General features: G+C 62.2%; 1 protein-coding gene across 1 annotated transcript in view; it reads right to left on the reverse strand.

Annotated features, from left to right (window-relative positions):
- QSOX2 (quiescin sulfhydryl oxidase 2) overlaps positions 1-18546 on the reverse strand; it is a gene marked incomplete at its 5' end in the record, with an annotated part of 30313 nt that overhangs the window by 9742 nt on the left and 2025 nt on the right. The window contains 7 exons of the mRNA XM_030292869.1: positions 93-222; positions 481-615; positions 1911-2056; positions 3552-3642; positions 3787-3892; positions 4558-4606; positions 6451-6551. Of these exons, the coding sequence (XP_030148729.1) occupies positions 93-222; positions 481-615; positions 1911-2056; positions 3552-3642; positions 3787-3892; positions 4558-4606; positions 6451-6551 (758 nt within the window). The remainder of the gene's footprint in view (positions 1-92; positions 223-480; positions 616-1910; positions 2057-3551; positions 3643-3786; positions 3893-4557; positions 4607-6450; positions 6552-18546) is intronic.

Genomic DNA, 18546 nt, shown 5'->3' on the forward strand with positions numbered 1-18546 from the left:
AGAGCAGTCCCCCAGCTGAGGCCAGCGTCACTCCCCGCGGATCCCAGGGCACGGAGCCCGGCCCCCCACGGCCCGGGTCAGGCACCACGCACCTTGGCGAGGACAGTGACGAAGTCCTTGAGCGTCTGTAGCTCGGCCCCCGCCAGGGACTTGTGGGCGGCCAGCTCGACCCTCAGCAAGTAGTGTAGCCCTGACTCTAGGTCAGCTGTGTACAGCTTCGACCTGAGGGGAGACAGCGTTCGGTCGGGTCAGGACACGTCCCTCGTGCCCAACGCTCCCCCTCCTCGCTCCCAGCCCACGGGGACCCCCGCTCCCCACAGGCCGATGTTGGTCGTTCCCGCACAGCTGACGGCTCAGGGGGGTGTGCTTCCGCTGAATCCCGCCTGCAAAGGAGCCCCGCAGCCCGCAGCCCTCCGCGTCTGCACCGGGCCCGCGCCCACGCGCGCCCCTGGGCAGCTCAGGTCCGAGAGAAATACCTGCCTGTCAAATTCTCTCCAAACCACGATTTCAGGAGTTTCTGCTTTGCTGGGTCTTTCAGGCACCGAAAGCACTTTTTTCCTCACATCTGGCAACGACTTCAAGTAAGAGGAAAAAAACGACCGGAGAGGCTTTCCGCTGCGAGAAAGGGGACAAGGTGTGGGCTCGGAGCCAGGGTGCCTCCCGGCCTGGCCAACCCGCAGGTGTCTGAGCTGTGCACTAGGGCACCCGGTCCCCTGTGCGGCCCCCCTCCCCCGCGCCTCGAGAAGGGCTCTCCTTCCGAGATGCAGGCATGTGGCCTGGACCTCCCAGCCCGCCCGCTCTCTGGGCATCTGAAGCAGGGACTGGGGGGGGAGGGCCGGGATGGTGGCTATGCCAGGGTGTCGGGGAGCTGGCCCTCCCGGAGAAGACAGAGCCACAGATGACCGGGTTGTAGCTGCAGTGTGACGATTCGTTTCTGTTCAGTGGGGACATCTGGACAGTTTGCAAGGCTGGTCTGAGCAGCGGCCAGCACCAGCTGGACTCCAGCTGGGAGGGTTTTCCGCACGCCCTCCGAGTGGGGCACCCGGGAGTCAGGGCGGCAGGGGGCGGCAGGGGCCGTGGGGCCCCTCGACGGACGGGGAGGAGCATGCGCTCCGGGGACGCGTCACGGCCATTAGGACATCTCCACAGTGGCTGTGGGTCATCAACAGCATCGAGGGCTCATTCTCGTTCCCAAAGAGAGAAGGTAAAACTCTCAAGTCATTCGACACGAACGAGTCGTACAGGCGACGCTTTCATACAAAACGAGCGTTTTTCTTCAAAAAAATAATGGCATTTTGTTGAGGGAAAGCCCGTCGAGGGCGACATCTGCTGTGGGCCTGGCCCTGGCCGCCCCCGCCGCAGGCCGGAGCCCCCAGTGTGTGGGCCCGGGTGCTTGGAGCGGCCCGAGGACCTCGCTCACGGGAGCCTGACAGCAGATGACCCGCTCCACAGAGGCCGCCATCCCTCCCTGACTTCCGGTTATTGAGAACAGAAGCACACCCAAGGGCCTGGGGTTTGAGGCTCCGGGGAGGCCGCCTCTCAGAAGCTGAACCCGGAGCCCCAGGGCGGAGGAAGCGGCCCACGGAGACCCCGCGGGAACCGCTCGGTCCGCACAGGCTGGGTGGGGTCCGGCAGGTCCTCGGCACCCACACCCACAGGAGGCTGGGGCCGGGGAGGCCACCACAGGCCCCTGGAGTCGGCTCGGCTGCTCACCTGTGACCTTCCCGACCCCGCCTGAGGCTGTCTGCGGCTCAGTGGGCCCGGTGCAGGCAGACGGCGTGCGGATGGGCTCCGTGGTCGCAGCCGTGAGGAGTGCGTGGCAACTCGCCCAGGGGAGGCCCCCACGCTTGGAAGCGTTCCCCAGATCCCACCCGGCGTCACAAACGCTCCTGAGACCGGACTACACTTACATGTTAATTAATCCGTGTGACCCGTTTGGGTAAATCAAGTAACAGGCGGGAACGGAAGAGACCCCAAGTTTCTCCAGGAAGGCTTTGTCTGTGTCCAGCGCTCTCTTCACCACGATGTTCTCGTACGGAAGCAGGTCTAGGATCACCTGGGCAAGGAGAAGATAGCGTCACCGGGCTGTGGACGGCCGCGTCTCAGGAAACGCCGCCTTGACCAAGTACGAAGGCAGCGTGAGCGCAGAAATCACCAACAACGTCATTCAGAATAAATCCGTATTTATCTGCTCTCTGAGCCAGGCTCATCTTCATTTTCACTGCGCTCTCAGGGCAGGGCAGCCCCGCTCAGCAAGCTCACGGACTCTAAAGAAAATGTCTGCCCGAGAACTCGCCCTGGGCCTCCTGGGCCAGCACGTCCTCCACAGGAGTGGCGTCCAGGGGACGAGCACACTCACCCCCACTTAGGGAGACGGGGCTGCGGCCCCGGCCCGGAGCTTCCCTCGACACAGGGGGCCGCGCACCAGGAGGCCAACCTCATCCCGGGACGGCGGCCCCCTGAAGTGCCGGCAGGCTTCCGGCGGGCCGGTGCCTCCCTCGACCTGCCCCTGTCCCATCCTGCTCAGGCCGAAGGCACGGCGACGGGGATGTGGCAGCAGAAGGACCCCAGGAGGGCAAGTCGGGGGCCGGACGGCGTGAAAGGCGCCCCTCGGGCCTGGCATGTGCCACCACAATCAGGTGCAGAAGCGGCATCCCTGGCCTCTCAGCCACAGAACCAGCGTGTCCTGAACGGGGCGCTTCACGCAGTGCGGCAGTCACCGGACTCCGGTGAGCCGAGTGCGTCTGCTGGAGCTGGCCACGCTCGAGCCCAGCGGCAGGCGGCCCTCCGGGGAGAGGCCGGGCCGCCTGCCCCAGGGGGGGTGGTCCCCGCTCGGGCCTGCGTGCGGGATGTGGGGGAGCCTAAGAGCGCCGGTGAGAGAGGCAGCCTGGGGACGGCGTGGGGGCGGCACACGAGGATGCCGTGCGGCGGCCAGTGGCTGCTCCGGCCCCCCCACCGGGAGTCCCAGCCGGCCCAGAGAAGGTGGCACCGAGTCGTGTCGCCACCAGACTCGGAGGGCACGGGGAGGAGGGGCGGCGAGGCGGGCGATCGCTAACGTCCGCAGCCTTGGCCCGAGTGCATGTCAACGGGAGCTCCCGCGGGGAGCACGTGGTCTCCCGCCCCGTTTCCAGAGCCCGCGGAGGGGGGTGGCACGGCTGGGAGGTGAGGGTTTCCTGTCCCCCCCCCCCACCGTGTGTCTGGGGCCGGCGGCGAAGGCTTCAGAGCCGCACGTGAGAGACCAGAGCAGAAAAGGTCCACGACGGGAATGACGTTTTAGAGTCTTGGATTTGGGAAAACAAGTGGGCGTGCACGACACAGCCAAGAAAAAATCTTGATGGCAGCGCATAAGAAATAAAGGGCCTCAAGGAAAAAGGCAGCGTGTCCTGGGAACGGGTGCGGAGGGGCCGCCCTCCCACGCCGCGCCTGCATTCCAGGAATCAACAAGGACTAACGGGAACAGCACCGAGCAGAGGCCACGGGCATTCCCACAGAGCGGCCGGATCACAGCACGAGGTGCCACGGGGAAAGACAGACGCGACAGACGCAGTTACCTCCCGTCCAACATAGGAGCTGTTGCTCTCGAACAGGATGGCCACGTAACGGCCATCGCGGCTGTCCAGGAGCGAAAGGATGTCACTGGGCCTTTTAGGGGAAAAAAGAGGCTTTCAGTGCCTTCAAGAGCAGTGAGCGGGCCGTCGTGTGCCAGGGCCGCGTCACTCGTGCAGACCCGCACTCTGCACAATTACTCTCGACCCCCAACGCCCCCGTTTACGCACAAGTACGCACCGGACGGGCCCCAGAGGCGGGCAGGCAGGGGGCCTGTGTCCGTCCGTGTGGTTCTGCAGGAAGTCGATCATCGTCCGCCTCACCGTCTGTAGCTCTCGGTCGGGCCCTGTGGGGAACCACACCGCATCACCGCCGCCCACCCCAGGGCCCCCCAGGGCGCGCAGAGGGGCTCGCCGGTGGCCGCCCAGAGACCGCAGTGGGCTCGCACATCAGGAGACGGCACGGAGACCCATGTGGGAGCCGATGGGCAACAGGGGCGAATCCCCCACCCACAGCGTGGAGGCGAAGCGGCCGGGCGCGCCTCAGCCCCACCTACGCCACGCTCCCAACGGGCACAGTGACCTCTGACGTGAGCCGCTGCCGCCCGGGGACGGGCCGGTCACGTGCTGGAGCCTGACCTGGGCGCTGGCTACCTGGGTGGCTGTCTCATAAAACACGTGAGGTGAGCATTTGTGTGTGATCTGTGCACTTCTCCAAATGCCTTGTGAATAAAAAAGTTCACTTAAAAACAAAAATTCCACCACCGAATGGGCCAAGGCAAAGCATAAAATTCTCGCTGACAGGATGCACGTTGGAACCCTCCAAGGAAAGGCAGGTCGGACAGGACTGATGCGGGTGTGTGTGTGTGTGGGGGGGGGGGTGTCGGAGTGGGGGGAGGGGGGACGGGCAGACAGACCCCAGTAGGGGCTCGCTGTGCCCTGAAACCACCCCCGCTTTAACGGCTTTAGGCAGCGATGCTGAGAGAGTGAAATAGAAAGCTTACATCCTTACCTTTAAAATTTTCTCCAGTTATAAACTCCTTTGTAAATGCCTTGAAATACTAAGAGGAAAAACAGGACAAGTAAGAAAGAGCCTCATCTGGTGTCTGTGCAAATATTTAAGCAAGGGAATGACCATCAGCTTTAAAAAAAATTTTTTTTTTAACACTTATTCATTTTTGAGAGAGACAGAACGAGAGCAGGGTGGGGGCAGAGAGAGAGGGAGACACAGAACCGGAAACAGGCTCCAGGCTCTGCGCTGACAGCACAGGGCCCGACGCGGGGCTCGAACTCACGGACCGTGAGATCGTGACCTGAGGTGAAGTCGGTCGCCTAACCGACTGAGCCACCCAGGCGTCCCTGGAGAGCGACCATCATCTTAAAGCTTTAGTTCATCTGCTTGAGATGACGTTAAGCGATAGCGAACCACGTGCTTCTATGTGTGTCTGTGGATGTCAGTGTTTCCGACCAGACTCACCCTGTGTGGGGTGAGGACTGACCACAGTTCTGCTGTTTACATTCTCTGACCCAACGGGGCTAGAGGCCAGAGGGCTCAACAGGCACTTTCCCTGACTCGTGGAATCAAACGCGCATCCCAAGAGTTGGCTCTAACGCTCTAAGACGCAAAGGACTTACAGGAGAGTGCCAGATGCTATGTCTCTGAGCAGAAGAAAAGCTTTTTTACTAAAAGAGACACCAAAGACAGTGAGAAGACCGTCACAAACCGGGTGAAGACATTTCCAGTTCTCACAACTGGAACAAAAATGTTAGTATCGGGGCGCCTGGGTGGCTCAGTCAGCTGAGTGTCCGACTCCGTTTCGGCTCAGGTCACGATCTCACGGTTTCATGGGTTCGAGCCCCACATCGGGCTCTGCACTCACAGCGCGCAGCCGGCTTGGGATCCTCTCTCTCCCCCTCCCCTGCTCGTGCTCTCTCAAAAATAAATATTAAAAAAATAAAAAATAAATAAAAAAGAAGAAGAAGGGGGGACACCGGGCCCGTGAACAGAAGACGTGGCCGTGGTCATGGGTCAGACACGAGCGAGCGCTCCCAGCAGCCTCGCCCGGAACAGGCCGAGTGCCAGCGGTGCCACCGGCACCCGGGGTGGGGGCGGGCACGTTCCCAGGTGACTAAGGCCGACGAGCCTCCGCCACACCCGCAGTGGGGGTGCTCCGGGCCGCACCCTGTTCACAAGAGACAAGGCCCAGCTCACACCCAGCGCGACGCTGCACGTGTGCAGCGAGAACAAAACGAAACAGGCGAGAGCGCAGGGGACGTGCTCCGCAGGGCTCACGAGACGCGACGGGGCGGGGGCGCCAGGCCACACAGGGCACAGGGCTCGAGCGCCGAGCGGGAGTGGAGGGGACACAAAGCTCCCTCGGAGGGGACTTCTGAAGGCACCGTGAGTGTTCTGGGCAGTAAATACCTCCCCACGCACTCCCACTCGCGTGCCGGCAAGGGCCACGCCCCTTCACACCTGCAAGGGATCCCTTCACCCTCCGCCCCCAGTGGAAGAAACGGGTAAGACCCGCCTGTGGGTCTCCAGGCGTCACTGGGACAACCTGGCCCGGCCCCGTGCAGGCGGGAAAGGCCCGGCTGGACACGGACGCGAGGGGGTGGAGAGACCTGCCCCCCCCCCGAGCTGCGACGGCAGCTCCCGAGCACCCCCGTGCCCACCGGGTCGGCAGACCCCGCCTCCCCCGTTCCCGCGGGGCACCAGTGGGGGCCCGGGGCCCACAAGGGGCGGAGCACAAGAGGGGGCCCCGGGCCAACGAGCTCCTCTCAGCTGAAGCCACAGGCCCGCGCCTGCCAGAGTGCCGCGGCTTCCCCCACGGTGATCGCGGGGAGGGAGGACAGAGGGCGGCCGGGGAGCCGGCCCGCCCACGGAAGGCAGGGCGGTGCTCACCCGGAAGGTGGGATAGAAGTGGACGTCGTAGGCTCGGCACACCTCGTGATTCTCCTCCTCCGCGCAGTCCAGGGCGGCGACCCGGATGGCAGCAGCCCAGTCTGAAAAGCAGGAACGCGACCTTCGGTGTGGCGGTCTGGCCCGCATCCGCGCGGCCACCGTCCCCGACCACGCGGCAAACCGCTCCTGCTCCTAACCGGGCACATCCCAGACGCACAGAGGCAGCAGGTGCACCCGCGGAGGACGCAGACCGGGTCCGGGACGTTTCGTGCCAACACTCCCAGGCACGCGCTCCAGTGAGAGACAGGCCCCCAGCGCGGGACCGGCCGTCTCTCTAGGAAGTGCTTCCCCCTTTCCCGTCTGTTACGGAAAGTCCTGCACGTGCATGCCACCGAGGTGACGCCACGGCAACGCCACGACCCTCAGCTCAGCATCGACGGCCATCTGCTCCCGCCAGGCCCCGCTGCCGGGTCATGGCCAGCAGCGGCCCCGGCCACCCCGAGTCACACAGACACGCGCTCTACTCCGGGCTCACGGCTCCCTAACTGCTCCCTTTGCCCCGTGAGAGTCTGACGGGGCGCCTCCGAGCGGCAGGTGTCTCACCCACTGCTCCGCGAACCCCGCACACCCTCGTTGAAGACCCATTGAAGGTCCTCTGTCCTGCGGCTCCCACCATCGGGCTGTGTGGCTGCACCCCCTCCCCCTGGATCTTCTGAAACCTGCACACCTTTGGGGAGACGGCTTCCTAGGTGGCGACGCGCGCTCCCACCAGGAGGCGGGGGACCCCTGGCCGCCCTCCTTCCTACTGATGGCCCGCTGAACGCACGAACCCCTGAGGGCTGCAGCCAGACGGGGTGCCCCATCTCATCCCTGCTTCGCTTATGGGCGGGACACGGCTGTACAGAGGAACCTAGCTCACGGCGACCCTGAGGCGAGGTACACACAGGGAGACAGGTGCTCGGCTGGGCCCAGTGGTCACCAGCCTCAAAGGCACAACTTTGACATCCTCCAAAAAGTGAGGTTCTCTCTTTGAGACATTTGATCCTGGGGCACCTGGGCGGCTCAGTTGGTTAAGCATCTGACTCTTGGTTTCAGCTCAGGTCACGATCTTGCGGTTCGTGAGTTCGAGCCCCACATCAGGCTCTGTCCTGAAAGGGCTCTCCCTCTCTCCCTCTTTCTCTGCCCCTCCCCAGTGCTCACTTGCTCGCTCTCTCTCTCTCTCTCTCTCAAAATAAATAAACTTTTAAATAAATTTAAAAAAAAGAAAAAACACAAACATCTGATCCCTTTCCCTAGGGTTCCGGTTATACAGCCAACTGGCTCCTGAGGGGACTGCACGTAGGTCGCGGGGAGACAAAGCCCAGGTGGAGACCCAGGCGCCCCACACACTGGCTGCCCTGGGGGATGGGCCGGTCCCCCTCACGGTGTCCTGCAGTCCAATGACTTCTCAGTGGGGACGCACGGCGGTCCCCGAGACACCGACGGGGCTCTTTGCTGCCTCGTGTTCGGATGTGACACCACTGGCCTGAACCAGTGACCTGGTTACAAATCATGTCACAGGTTTGTTCTGGATTCTAACTATGACCCTAAACTTCAGAGGTTACATTAGCAATATGCCCGGAAGGAGCGAGAATGCCACTTGTGCTTAAAAATACACACCTTTTGGGGCTCCTGGGGGGCTCAGTCGGTGGAGTGACCGACTTGGGCTCAGGTCACAATCTCGCGGCTTGTGAGTTCGAGCCCCGCGTCGGGCTCTGTGCTCACGGCTCCGAGCCTGGAGCCTGCTTCAGATTCTGTGTCTCCCTCTCTCTCTGCCCCTCCTCCGCTCATGCTCTGTCTCAGAAATAAACATTAAAAAAAAAAAAAAAAAAGAAGTGGCAGAGGATTAAAAGTCTCCTCGACTTTAAAAAATACACGCCTGTCTCCCCCACAGTTATAAAAAAGATTTACCAGTACGTATTTTTTTAGTTTCTTTACTTTGACAGAGAGAGAGAGACAGCGCGCACGTGTGGGGGGTGGCGGAGGGGCAGAGAGAGGGCGAGAGCGAACCCCAAGCAGGCTCCGCGCAGTCAGCACAGAGCCCGACTCGGAGCTCAAACCCGTGAACCTTCAGACCACGACCTGAGCCGAAGTCAAGAGTTGGACACTCACCCGACCGAGCCCCCCAGGTGCCCAAGGTTTACCAGTATTGACACGACGCAGAGGACAGAGTGGAAAAAACCACAGCCGTCTTTCGCAATCGATGGCCAAGTCCTGTTCCGCTTACGTGGCTCCCCTGAAACCAACTCCGGTCCCGAGGCCGTGGATGGGAACGGGAGTCACGGGACCTTCCCGAATCACAGGCCACATCTTTCCGGAGTCTCGAATTACATGGAACTCAGGACGAACAGTTAATACTCTCATCCAATTAGTGCGGCAGATGGCCCAACGCGCGGGGCTCAGCGCGGGCTCCCTCCACGCGTGGCCCCCCACCGCCCACGAGGCCCCCCGCCCTCCAGCGGCCCTGGGGGGGGAGCCCTTCCCCGCCTGTCATCTTTGCTTCTGTTCCCATCCATCTTGCCAAAGCGCCTCCTATTTGCTGCCTCTTTCTTGCCTCACAAACGCAATTTCCATGACGTGCTTTCATTTCATGTTTAAAAAAAGGAAAAGCACCCGCTACCCAGAAAAGGTATGTAGGAAAATGAAAAACTGCCCTGAGGGCCAGCACTGAGCATTGGATATAATCCCGACGAATAATCAAGCCAGACCAGAAACAGAAAAACGACGCTAAGAATGCGCTCCGAGACGCTCACTACGGTCTGGTTTCACGGCGGGACTCGGTCCGACTTCCTCGTTCTTCACATTTTCCCCACTAGGTACGTCTTATGGGCAAAAGCAAACACACCCAGTCGAGCCTCCAGGATGCGGAGACTGTGTCCCGTGCACCCGAGCTCTGCTGGCTCTGTGTCCCCTGCTCAGTTCCCACCCTCCTGGAGTCCTCGGCGTGAAGAGGCTGCACACAGCACCCCACAGAGCAGCCGCCACGGGTCACGACGCGGCAGGTGACAATGACGCGAAGCAAAATCGGACCCAAGGCCACGGTGGTGCCGACCACATTTTCACAACCCTCCTGAGTGTCCCACGGCACGAGAGACCAAGAGACCACGTGAACACGCAGACTTCACGCGGGGCTGGTAGGAACGGCTGTGAGCCCCGCACCCAACAACTCTGTAACCCCGAAGGCAAGACTCCGGGCGCTGAACCCTGGGGAACACGGGCCCGTCAGGCTCGCAGCACCTGCTCCCAGGCTCAGTCCGCTGGCCCAGACCAGAGCGAGGCCTCGGAACTGCCCCCGGTCCCTTGCCCGCCTCCACAGCCCCCCAGCCCTGGGACCCTGGGACCCTGGGACCCTGGGACGCAGCAGCCGGCCGGGAGGACCCTGGCCCCGTCACGTGCGCACGGCCGGCTCTCAGCACGAAGGATACAGCCCGTGTTCCTGGGCGGCGTCCCCACCAGGCCTCCTGTGCTACCAACCCTTCCAGTAGACTTCACGCTCCCCCACCCCGGCATCTGCTGGTTGTTCCGCCGTAAGGAGGAGCACGTCCTTTCTTAGCACTGAACTACGTGACTCCTTCAATTCCAACCTTGGCTGGAAGGGGCCCGGAGGGTGCCCAGCCCCCAGCAAGGCATGGGGTCTGCAGGTGAGACCACTTCCTGTGTGTCCCCGGGACCTTCCCGAGGGAGCACTTCGTGGCACATTTCATCAGCTGACCTGTACCCTCCTCTCCCTCATTCGCTCCTCCCCTCAAGCCACAGACGGGTCTGAGCACACTCCTGCCCCAGAACCTTTGCACCTGCTCTTCCTTGGGTGCAGCACACTTGCCTCTGATCTGCACTTGCTGCTTTATTGTCAACTTCAACACAAACGTCACCTCCACAGAGAGGCCTTCCCTGATTCCCTGCCCAAGCACAGTCAACATGACAAGAAAAGCTCCCTACCAGCCTTGCTTCCAGAACAAAGTAAACTACACAGAGCCTCATGCTCTCTTACCACGTCATCCACCACGGAAGTCTCTCTGTGAAACAGGCAGGACGTCACAGAAGAGGCGGCTGGGGGTCAGAGAGGCTGAGGAATCCACCCAGGGTTCAGAACCAGCTGCCCGTCACCCACTGTCACAGGCACGTAGAGCGCATGAGACAGGTGTCCACCGACCGGCAAGTTCCTCAACGTGCTGTGGGTGTCTTCCCACAACAGTCTCCTCCCTCTACCCTACCGCCCGCAGACAGGAGACACTCCCCGTTCCCACCCGCCCCTCCCACTCCTCTGACCCCACACGGTCACACGTGGGAGAAACCAACGGCACCCACCTCTTCAGGGAGCCCCTGCACACGGCGTGCTTCCTTTTTTTCAAATTTTTTTTTTCAACGTTTTTATTTATTTTTGGGACAGAGAGAGACAGAGCATGAACGGGGGAGGGGCAGAGAGAGAGGGAGACACAGAATCGGAAGCAGGCTCCAGGCTCTGAGCCATCAGCCCAGAGCCCGACGCGGGGCTCGAACTCACGGACCGCGAGATCGCGACCTGGCTGAAGTCGGACGCTTAACCGACTGCGCCACCCAGGCACCCCGGCGTGCTTCCTTCTTAAATGCACAGAAAACCTATTCTTTGGAAAAACGACCTCTCCTCGCATTCCCAGCACATTTCCCACGGCCTCTCCCTCCAAAGGTGGCCGTATCCCCACGGGCAGGAACCGTGTCGGGAGGGTGCGGAGCCCCAGCCCCAGGAGGCCGGATCACCTCTGGCGCCTCGTCCCGCACTCAGTGCTCTAAAAGCGCTCTGGTCCCTGCCGTCCCAGCTAAGCCTCACATCCCAGCCTGGGATGAGACTGTCACCACTCCCCCTCCACAGGTGACGGAACCAAGCTCAAAGGCCCCAGGGGTAAGTGAGGGGTGCCCGGCGTCTGCCCCCCTCGCCCTGGCCTCCTGGCTGCCCCGGCCACGAGGAGCCCTCTGCGCCTGAGCGGAGCCATCCTTTGACCTCGAGGTAGTAACTAGGGAGGCACAGCAAGTACCAGGCGGCTAACGGTCCTCACCTCCCAGGCCCCTTCCTCTCCAGGACACTCGTGACACGTTTCCCCCGAGCTCTGCTTTTCCAACGAGCTCCACGCAGGGCGAGCCACGCACGACTGGCAGACCAACTCTCCCGGCTCGGCGCTGACGACGCCCCATCCCGCGAAGGCGGGGAATCTTTCCTGCCTGACGGGGGGTGGGGGGAGACACCGGGGTGGAGAAGCAGGCGAGGGCGTCAGGGCAGGCCGGGGCCGGCTGCGCCGGGGCGGGAGCGGCATGCAGAAGCACCCCGGGAGCCATCCAGGCTCGGGCAGCCCGCCCCCGTCAGGGCTCCGAGGGTGGCAGCCAGCCGGGGCCGGGCCACGGCCCTGAACGGCCCCCAACGGCCCCCAGGGTCCCGGGAGCGGGGCCCTTCTCAACCAGCCACAGTCCAGACGAGCGCTTTCTGCCGGTCCCGTCGCCCCGGTGCACCTCACCGCCACCTGCCCCCAGCAGCCGCACTAGTGGCACAGGCGCCCAGGTTCCCAGTCAGTCGCGTCCCGGCGGGTCCTGGCCTCTGCGCCCTTTACTGAGCTCGTTCCCATTGGCCCTCCGGGTGCCCCCGAGAGGCCTGGCCTGTCTCAGCAGCGGCGTGCCACGTGACACGGGGACCCCGTCCGGAGGCAGATGCGCAGCCCACGTGCTGCCCTGCCTCTTACCAGGTTTGGAGACTCTGGACAACTTACCAGTGTCTGTAACTCAGCTGCCGCACCTGTAAGACAGAGGCCAGGGAATGACCCGCTAAGGGGGCCACGAGGACAGACGGGCTAACGGCCACATCCCGCTCGCAGCTGGGAAGCGTCTGCTACTAGAATGTGCTCCGAGCGCTCACCACGGCCAGCAGAGCAGCGGCGAACTCCCGACGACCCCGGGCACTGCCATCCTACGGGACACTGGGGACCGCCTGGGGGGGGGGAGGGGAGGGGAGGGGAGGGGGGAGACAGCTCTGGGTGGAGAGCAGCAGGTGGCAGGGAGGGCGGCCATGCAAACAGCTCCAGAGTCGGCGGTGGGGCCAGTCCCTGAGAAGCTGCAGGTGTCGGGAGCCTGTCCTTTGTCCCAGGTGGCACTGACGCGCACAGGGAACCCAGAAACCCCTGCAGGTGGTGAGTGACCGACGGCGTCACCATGGCAGCAGCACAGGGTCCCGGGGTCAGAGAGGCCACAGAGTGCGTGCCTCCCCCCTCTCGGTGTCTCGTGACACCCGGGAGGCAGCCTTCCTTGGGGCTCCGGCAGCTCCAGCGAGAGAGGTCGAGACGGCTCCTCCGCGGTCTGTCCGCAGCCCAGCACACGGATTCTGGGTAGACGGGGCGCCCCCGCCCAGCCCGAGACCCACGGCCAGTCGGATGTTCACTTTCGGCCACCACCTCTGGCCTCAGAGACTCTGGAGGAACCGGGCACAGGTCACGGGCAGAGTAGCCACATTCTCCGTCAAAGGCGCCGAGGGTGAGGGCCAGGGTGGAGGGCTCTGACTCAGCAGGTCAAGCCCCCCGGACCTCTGCCCGCGGGCCTCACCCAGCCCAGGCTGCGGGCAACCCCTGCCCACTTGCTGTCTCCACTTGGCGCCCCAGGCTCGACCTCCCGGAACGTGACCGAAAGAGGCCCCTGGGTCCTCCACCCGCTGTGTCCTGGGAAGGCGGGGGGGGGGGGGGGGCGCCGGCTGCTCTCCCAGTGAGGGGGAGACAGGTGGGAAGCGCTCGGTCTGGGCCGCAGATGCCGCCACAGAGAAACGAGGCAGTGCAGACGGAGGTCACCAACGCTGGTTCTTCAGCCTCCCAAGCGCCTTCGACTTTCCCAGGCACCCGGGAGGTGGACCCTGCCCTTTGAAATAGGGCACAACCGCTGGGGGCTTCAAGATGAAAAAGAGAAAGAGAAACCTTGGTTTCGCCGGGTTTTCAACCCACTGTTTCTTCTCATCACAACAGCGAAAGGCCAGAGTCGCAGTGTCGCCTGGAGAAGCAGGGTGCTTGGCAAGCCCGGTGCTTCTGAAGTGCCTTGCAGGGCCTCCAAGAGAGCGTAAGGCCGCAGGAACCTCTGCTCCGACATCGCTGATAAAGGCACTTGGTAAATTCACCAGCGTGAGGGCTCTAGACAGCGAATCCACCCGCGGCCAGTGTCAGGGCATAGTTTTCAAAGAGCTAAAGGCATGACTCGGAAAAGCACAGGATGAACAGGTACCGAAGGGCCCCGTCAGGGTGCGCGGATCGGGCCCAGGGCCACCAGGAACAGCCAGCCTACGAGACAGGGCCCTCCAGCGCCCAACAGGGCAGGAAAACCCCAGCGTTTGGGGTTCTTCTTCCGGACAGAAGCTGTCCGTTCCTCTACCAGAGAAGGTCTGTGAGCCAACGCGTAGCCTCAGAGGCAAAGCCCCTAATTACAGCCATCACGCAAGGTCAAACCCAGACACGTTCCCCCGGAAAGCCAGCCCTCGGGGGAGCCTGTGAGACGAGGCCCCAGTGACACTGAGGACGCGAGACCCACCTTCTTCTCACATTTCTAGGTTTTAGACGTTCCTTGATGACAGGACTTAGAAGAAAACTAGCTCACTGTGGAAAAGCGACTGGTATCCGCCGAGCGCGGGAACAGCGGCCACGAGTCCCCGTGCCCGCCCTGCTCCCAGAAGGAAAGACACCTCACTCGGCACGTCTGACCAGAACCGGACCACCACCTGGTTACAACGCTGAAGGGCCCGCTCCGAGACGCCACCCCCCCCCCCGAAACACCACGGTCCTCCTTCCCGCCCAGACCCACCACCCCAAGTCTGGCCCGCATCGTCCCATCCCAACCGCCACCCCCATCGGCCGCTGGCCCTGGTTCTCCAGGGAGCAGGCGCAGATTTCTTAACGTAGACACCAGAGCAAATGACCCCCTACTTGAAGCCACTCTGCTTTCCCGCTGCTCAGGAATGAGGACGCGGTTCGCCCAGCCTCTGGACCCGGAGCCGCCGGCTTCCACCCGTGGGCACCTCCCCACCTCCCCACCCTGGAGCCACAACAGCCACGTGCACAGTCCTCTGGACACCTGCCGTCCTGCCTGTCTCAGGGCCTCGGCACTGGCCGTGCCCCTCGCCCCTCATCTGCTGAGTGTCGAATGCCAGCCGAGGCCTTCCCCCACAGCCCCGTGCCAATTCCATCATCCTGGTTATTTTCCCAGGATTTAGGAGCTGCGGTCAACCTCATTTTGTTTGTGTCTCCGTCAGCGCCCCTTCTTCTGGAACACGGGCCCCACTCGGACCTTCCCAGGGTCGTTCACGGTTTCTCCGCACCTGCCAGCGCCACGCACAACTCAGGACAGGTCCCGACGTGCAGAGTCAACGCAGGGCAGACATCAGGCTCTACTCGCACAGGGAGCGGGGAGCTCAAGGCAGCACGGACGGGCCGAGGACAGTGCCACGCGCTGTGCGCAGGGGCAGCCGCCTGCCCGGGCTCCTCAGCACCCCGCCACCAGGCGCGTCTGCACAGCGCCCCTTGACACAGCACTCCGCTCGGCCGGTTCAAAGCTGGGCTGGCCGTCCCGGCGGGAGGAGGTGCTGACACCTCACCAGGCCTTTGTCTTGGGGAGGAAGGCTGCTCACGCTAGGCTAGGCTAAGCTAGGCGGGAAGGCTCCTGAGGGAAGCAGATGAGGGAGAATTTCGGTTACAGAGACACCGGCAGTCAGACTGCCCGGGCAGATGGAGGCATTCAGGGCGACACAAAAGACACAGTCCGTTTCATCAAGTAAAATGCAAAGCATCTCAAAGGTCTAGCTTCAGGGTGTTGGCCACATTCAACTTGTACCCTCCCCTCCTCCTGCCTCTCCCACCTGTCTGGATCCCACCACACAAAGGAGAGAAACACTCTAAACTGAATGCAAATTGCCTGCTTTGGGGACAATGTCCTAAAGCGGGGGTAAAGGGCACCAGCTGGGAGGCACGCGCCTCCAGGGGCATCCACTGGGGGCATGGGGGCGGGGGTCGCAACGCAAGCCCTGCTCTGCTCTCCTCACAAGCCTGTTTTCAGTACCACAGGCTTAAAAAATCCTTGAGAAATAATTAGGCTTCTCTGTGAGAGCAAACTAATATTTATTGCAAGTTTACTTATCAAGGGACCCTATCACTTGACCTTCAGGATTAAGCCTTTTACCAGTACTGGTCAAGTTCTCACGAAAATGTCCATAGAAGTCTGATTTACAGCCCGGCATCGGTTAGTTCTAGAAAATGACTACAGCACAGAGTAATTAACCTCCAAGGTCTAAGAGGGAGCGAGAGGAGGGCTGTCTGGAAGGCGCAGGGCTGTTCCGTGGCTTCTCCGTCGTGGTGCAGGCTGGGCTGGGCGGGGCAGGGGGGGGGAGGTGCATGGGTGCCCACGGTCCACCCACCGCAGGACGCTCTTTTCCCCAGCGCAGGCCCCGTCCTGGGTGAGCAAGGTCTTTTCAGACAAACCTCAAGTTCAAGGGCAAGTTTGGTCTAGAGGTCTGGGTAGAAGTTGAGCCCACATACTGACAAGCAGAGGCCAGCAAGAGTTAGCTACAAGTCACTGGAGGTGGCTGGAGAGTCTCGTCTCAGCCTCCTCTGGGAGTGGAGGCGGGGCGGGCTATCCATGGCGCCCTCGCCCCTCGGCGCAGTGGCCTTAAACTAGCCCCGCACCGTCCGGAGCGCTCGACGGGACACAGCCGTCCCCATGCCCAGCGCATCTCCTGGCGAACTGCTGAAGCCTGGCGACCCCGCCTCGGGAGAAAGGAAAAGCCCCCGGCCCGTCCTCCCGGCCGCACTGATGCCCTGTGTTCTCACACTGGCATCACTGACCTTGGTGCCCGGTGGCGCTCCTCTGGCCGTGGTCATCACAGAAACCGGGCCTCCCTGGCGCGTCTCCCTTGGGCTGAAACCACAGCTGCCCAGGCAGGGGGCAGGGGGTACAGCGGCCTTTCCTGGGCCCATCACGAGCGGGCATCTCCACTGCCTGCCTCCAACCCCCGGACGGCCCTCTCCAGAGTTCAGGCGGGGAGCTCCCGGTGCCTCCTGGGGCTCCCTGCCTCACACACCCCTGCTGGCGGTGCGCCGTCAGCACCCCCCCCCCCACTCACGAACGCGGCCCGTGGGGGAACGCCAGCTCATCTCCAGGAGCCTGTGGCCTAGCCAGGTGGGCAGAGAGACCAGACCCGGTAGTGAGTGAGGAGCTGCAGGGGGGCGAGCCAGAGCACGGACACCGGAGCGGCCAGGACAGAGAGCCACGGGCCCCGGGGCCACCCAGCCTGGTGCTCAGCTGCGCGACCCAAAGTGAAGCACCCGGCCTCACTGGGCCCCAGGGCGACACCCGCTCACGTCTGCAGGATGGGAAGAGAAGGTGCGTGCTGTCGGTGACTGCCCACCGAGTCTCAGGCTCCCTCCCCTTCCTGCCTCATCTAGAATTCCAGGACCCATTACAGGAAATGTGCCCCTGTTTCCTCCAGACCAGTAAGAAGGGAGAGGTCTTACTGGGAGACCAGTAAGACCAGTGACCCTCGACAGGGGCGCTCCTCCAGTGACCACGGTCTCCACGGAGACACCTCAAAGGCAGCGCGATGGTGGGGTGCTGCTGGGGGCCGCAGGTGTCTCCTGTCCATAAAAGGAGGTGGCACCACAAACCGCTAACACCACAGCTCCAGGCTAAATGATTTCCGGGAACACAGCAGGGTTTTGTCTTACAAAGGACTCAGAAGTGACAGGCGTAAGCCAGATCCACACAAACACTGCAGGAACTCTGGGCTACACCCAACGTTAGACCTTTTGTTCCTTAAGCCGCCTCGTTACAAGGAAAAAAACATTTATTTTCAAAATCTTGAAAATGTCAGTTAATTGCCAAAGTTCAATCTAAGTCCTTCAGGAAAGCAAAGTACCCTCAGCTCTGAGCAGAAGACGCTTCCAGAGCGGGGGAGGAGCCTCACCCTCTCCAGACCACCCCTCAGGCCTTCTGTCCATTCTGAGCAAATGGAAGCCGCCCCCCCCCCCGCCCCCAGGTGATGGTGGAGGGACAGCAGGGGAAACAGCGCTGCCCCCACCCCAGGCGATCTCACGGGGGAGCAGAGCCTGTCCTACCTTCTAGAAGTCAGACAGTGTTGAGGCTGGGGTGGGGGGAGCAGTGGATGGGGAAAAACGCCAGCTGGATGGTCTCCATTTCAAGAGGGGTGGGGAGGGGCACCCATGGGGGCCCAGTGCAAGGTCCGTGTGCCCCGGGGACTGGACAGCCCAATTCACAGGTGACTGACGGCACCAAAGGGGTGACAACGGGAGTGAAGCCTGTGTTCACACAGGACATGGGGGGCAATGGGGACCTGCTTCCCTTGGGGGCGGCCGCAGCTTCTCAGTGGTTCCACTGGGAGCGGGCCAGGATTAGGCACAAAAAGAGCCCTGTGGTCGATCACTTAGGGAGCAAAGGCTTCAGAGTTAGTGAACTCCAGGGGCACCTGGGTGGCTCAGTCGGTTAAGTGTCACGACCTCAAGCTGGAGCCCCGACCGAGTCAGGTTCCATGCAGTGCCGACAGCTGGGAGCCTGGAGCCTGCTTCCAATTCTGTGTCTCCCTCTCTCTGCCCTCCCCGCGGGTGCTCTGTGTATCACTCTCTAAAACAAACAAACATTAGGGCGCCTGGGTGGCTCAGTCAGTTGAGCGTCTGACTTCAGCTCAGGTCATGATCTCATGGTTCGTGGGTTCGAGCCCGGCGTCGGGTTCTGTGCTGACCGCTCAGAGCCTGGAGCCTGCTTGGGATTCTGTGTCTCCCTCCCTCTCTGCCCCTCCCTCACTTGTGCGCTCTCTCTCTCTCTCTCTCTCTCTCTCTCTCTCAAAAATAAATAAACATTTAAAAAAGGAAGGGGGACGCCTGGACAGCTCAGTCGATTAAACATCCAACTTCAACTCAGGTCGTGATCTCACTGTTGCGGGTTCGAGACCTCCGTCAGGTTCTGTGCTGACAGCTCACAGCCTGGAGCGGCTTTGGATTCTGTCTCCCTCTCTCTCTGCCCCTCCCCTGCTCACACTCTGTCTCTCTCTCAAAAACA

This window comes from Lynx canadensis, chromosome D4, assembly GCF_007474595.2.
Source record: "Lynx canadensis isolate LIC74 chromosome D4, mLynCan4.pri.v2, whole genome shotgun sequence".
Classification (NCBI taxonomy): Eukaryota; Metazoa; Chordata; class Mammalia; order Carnivora; family Felidae; genus Lynx; species Lynx canadensis.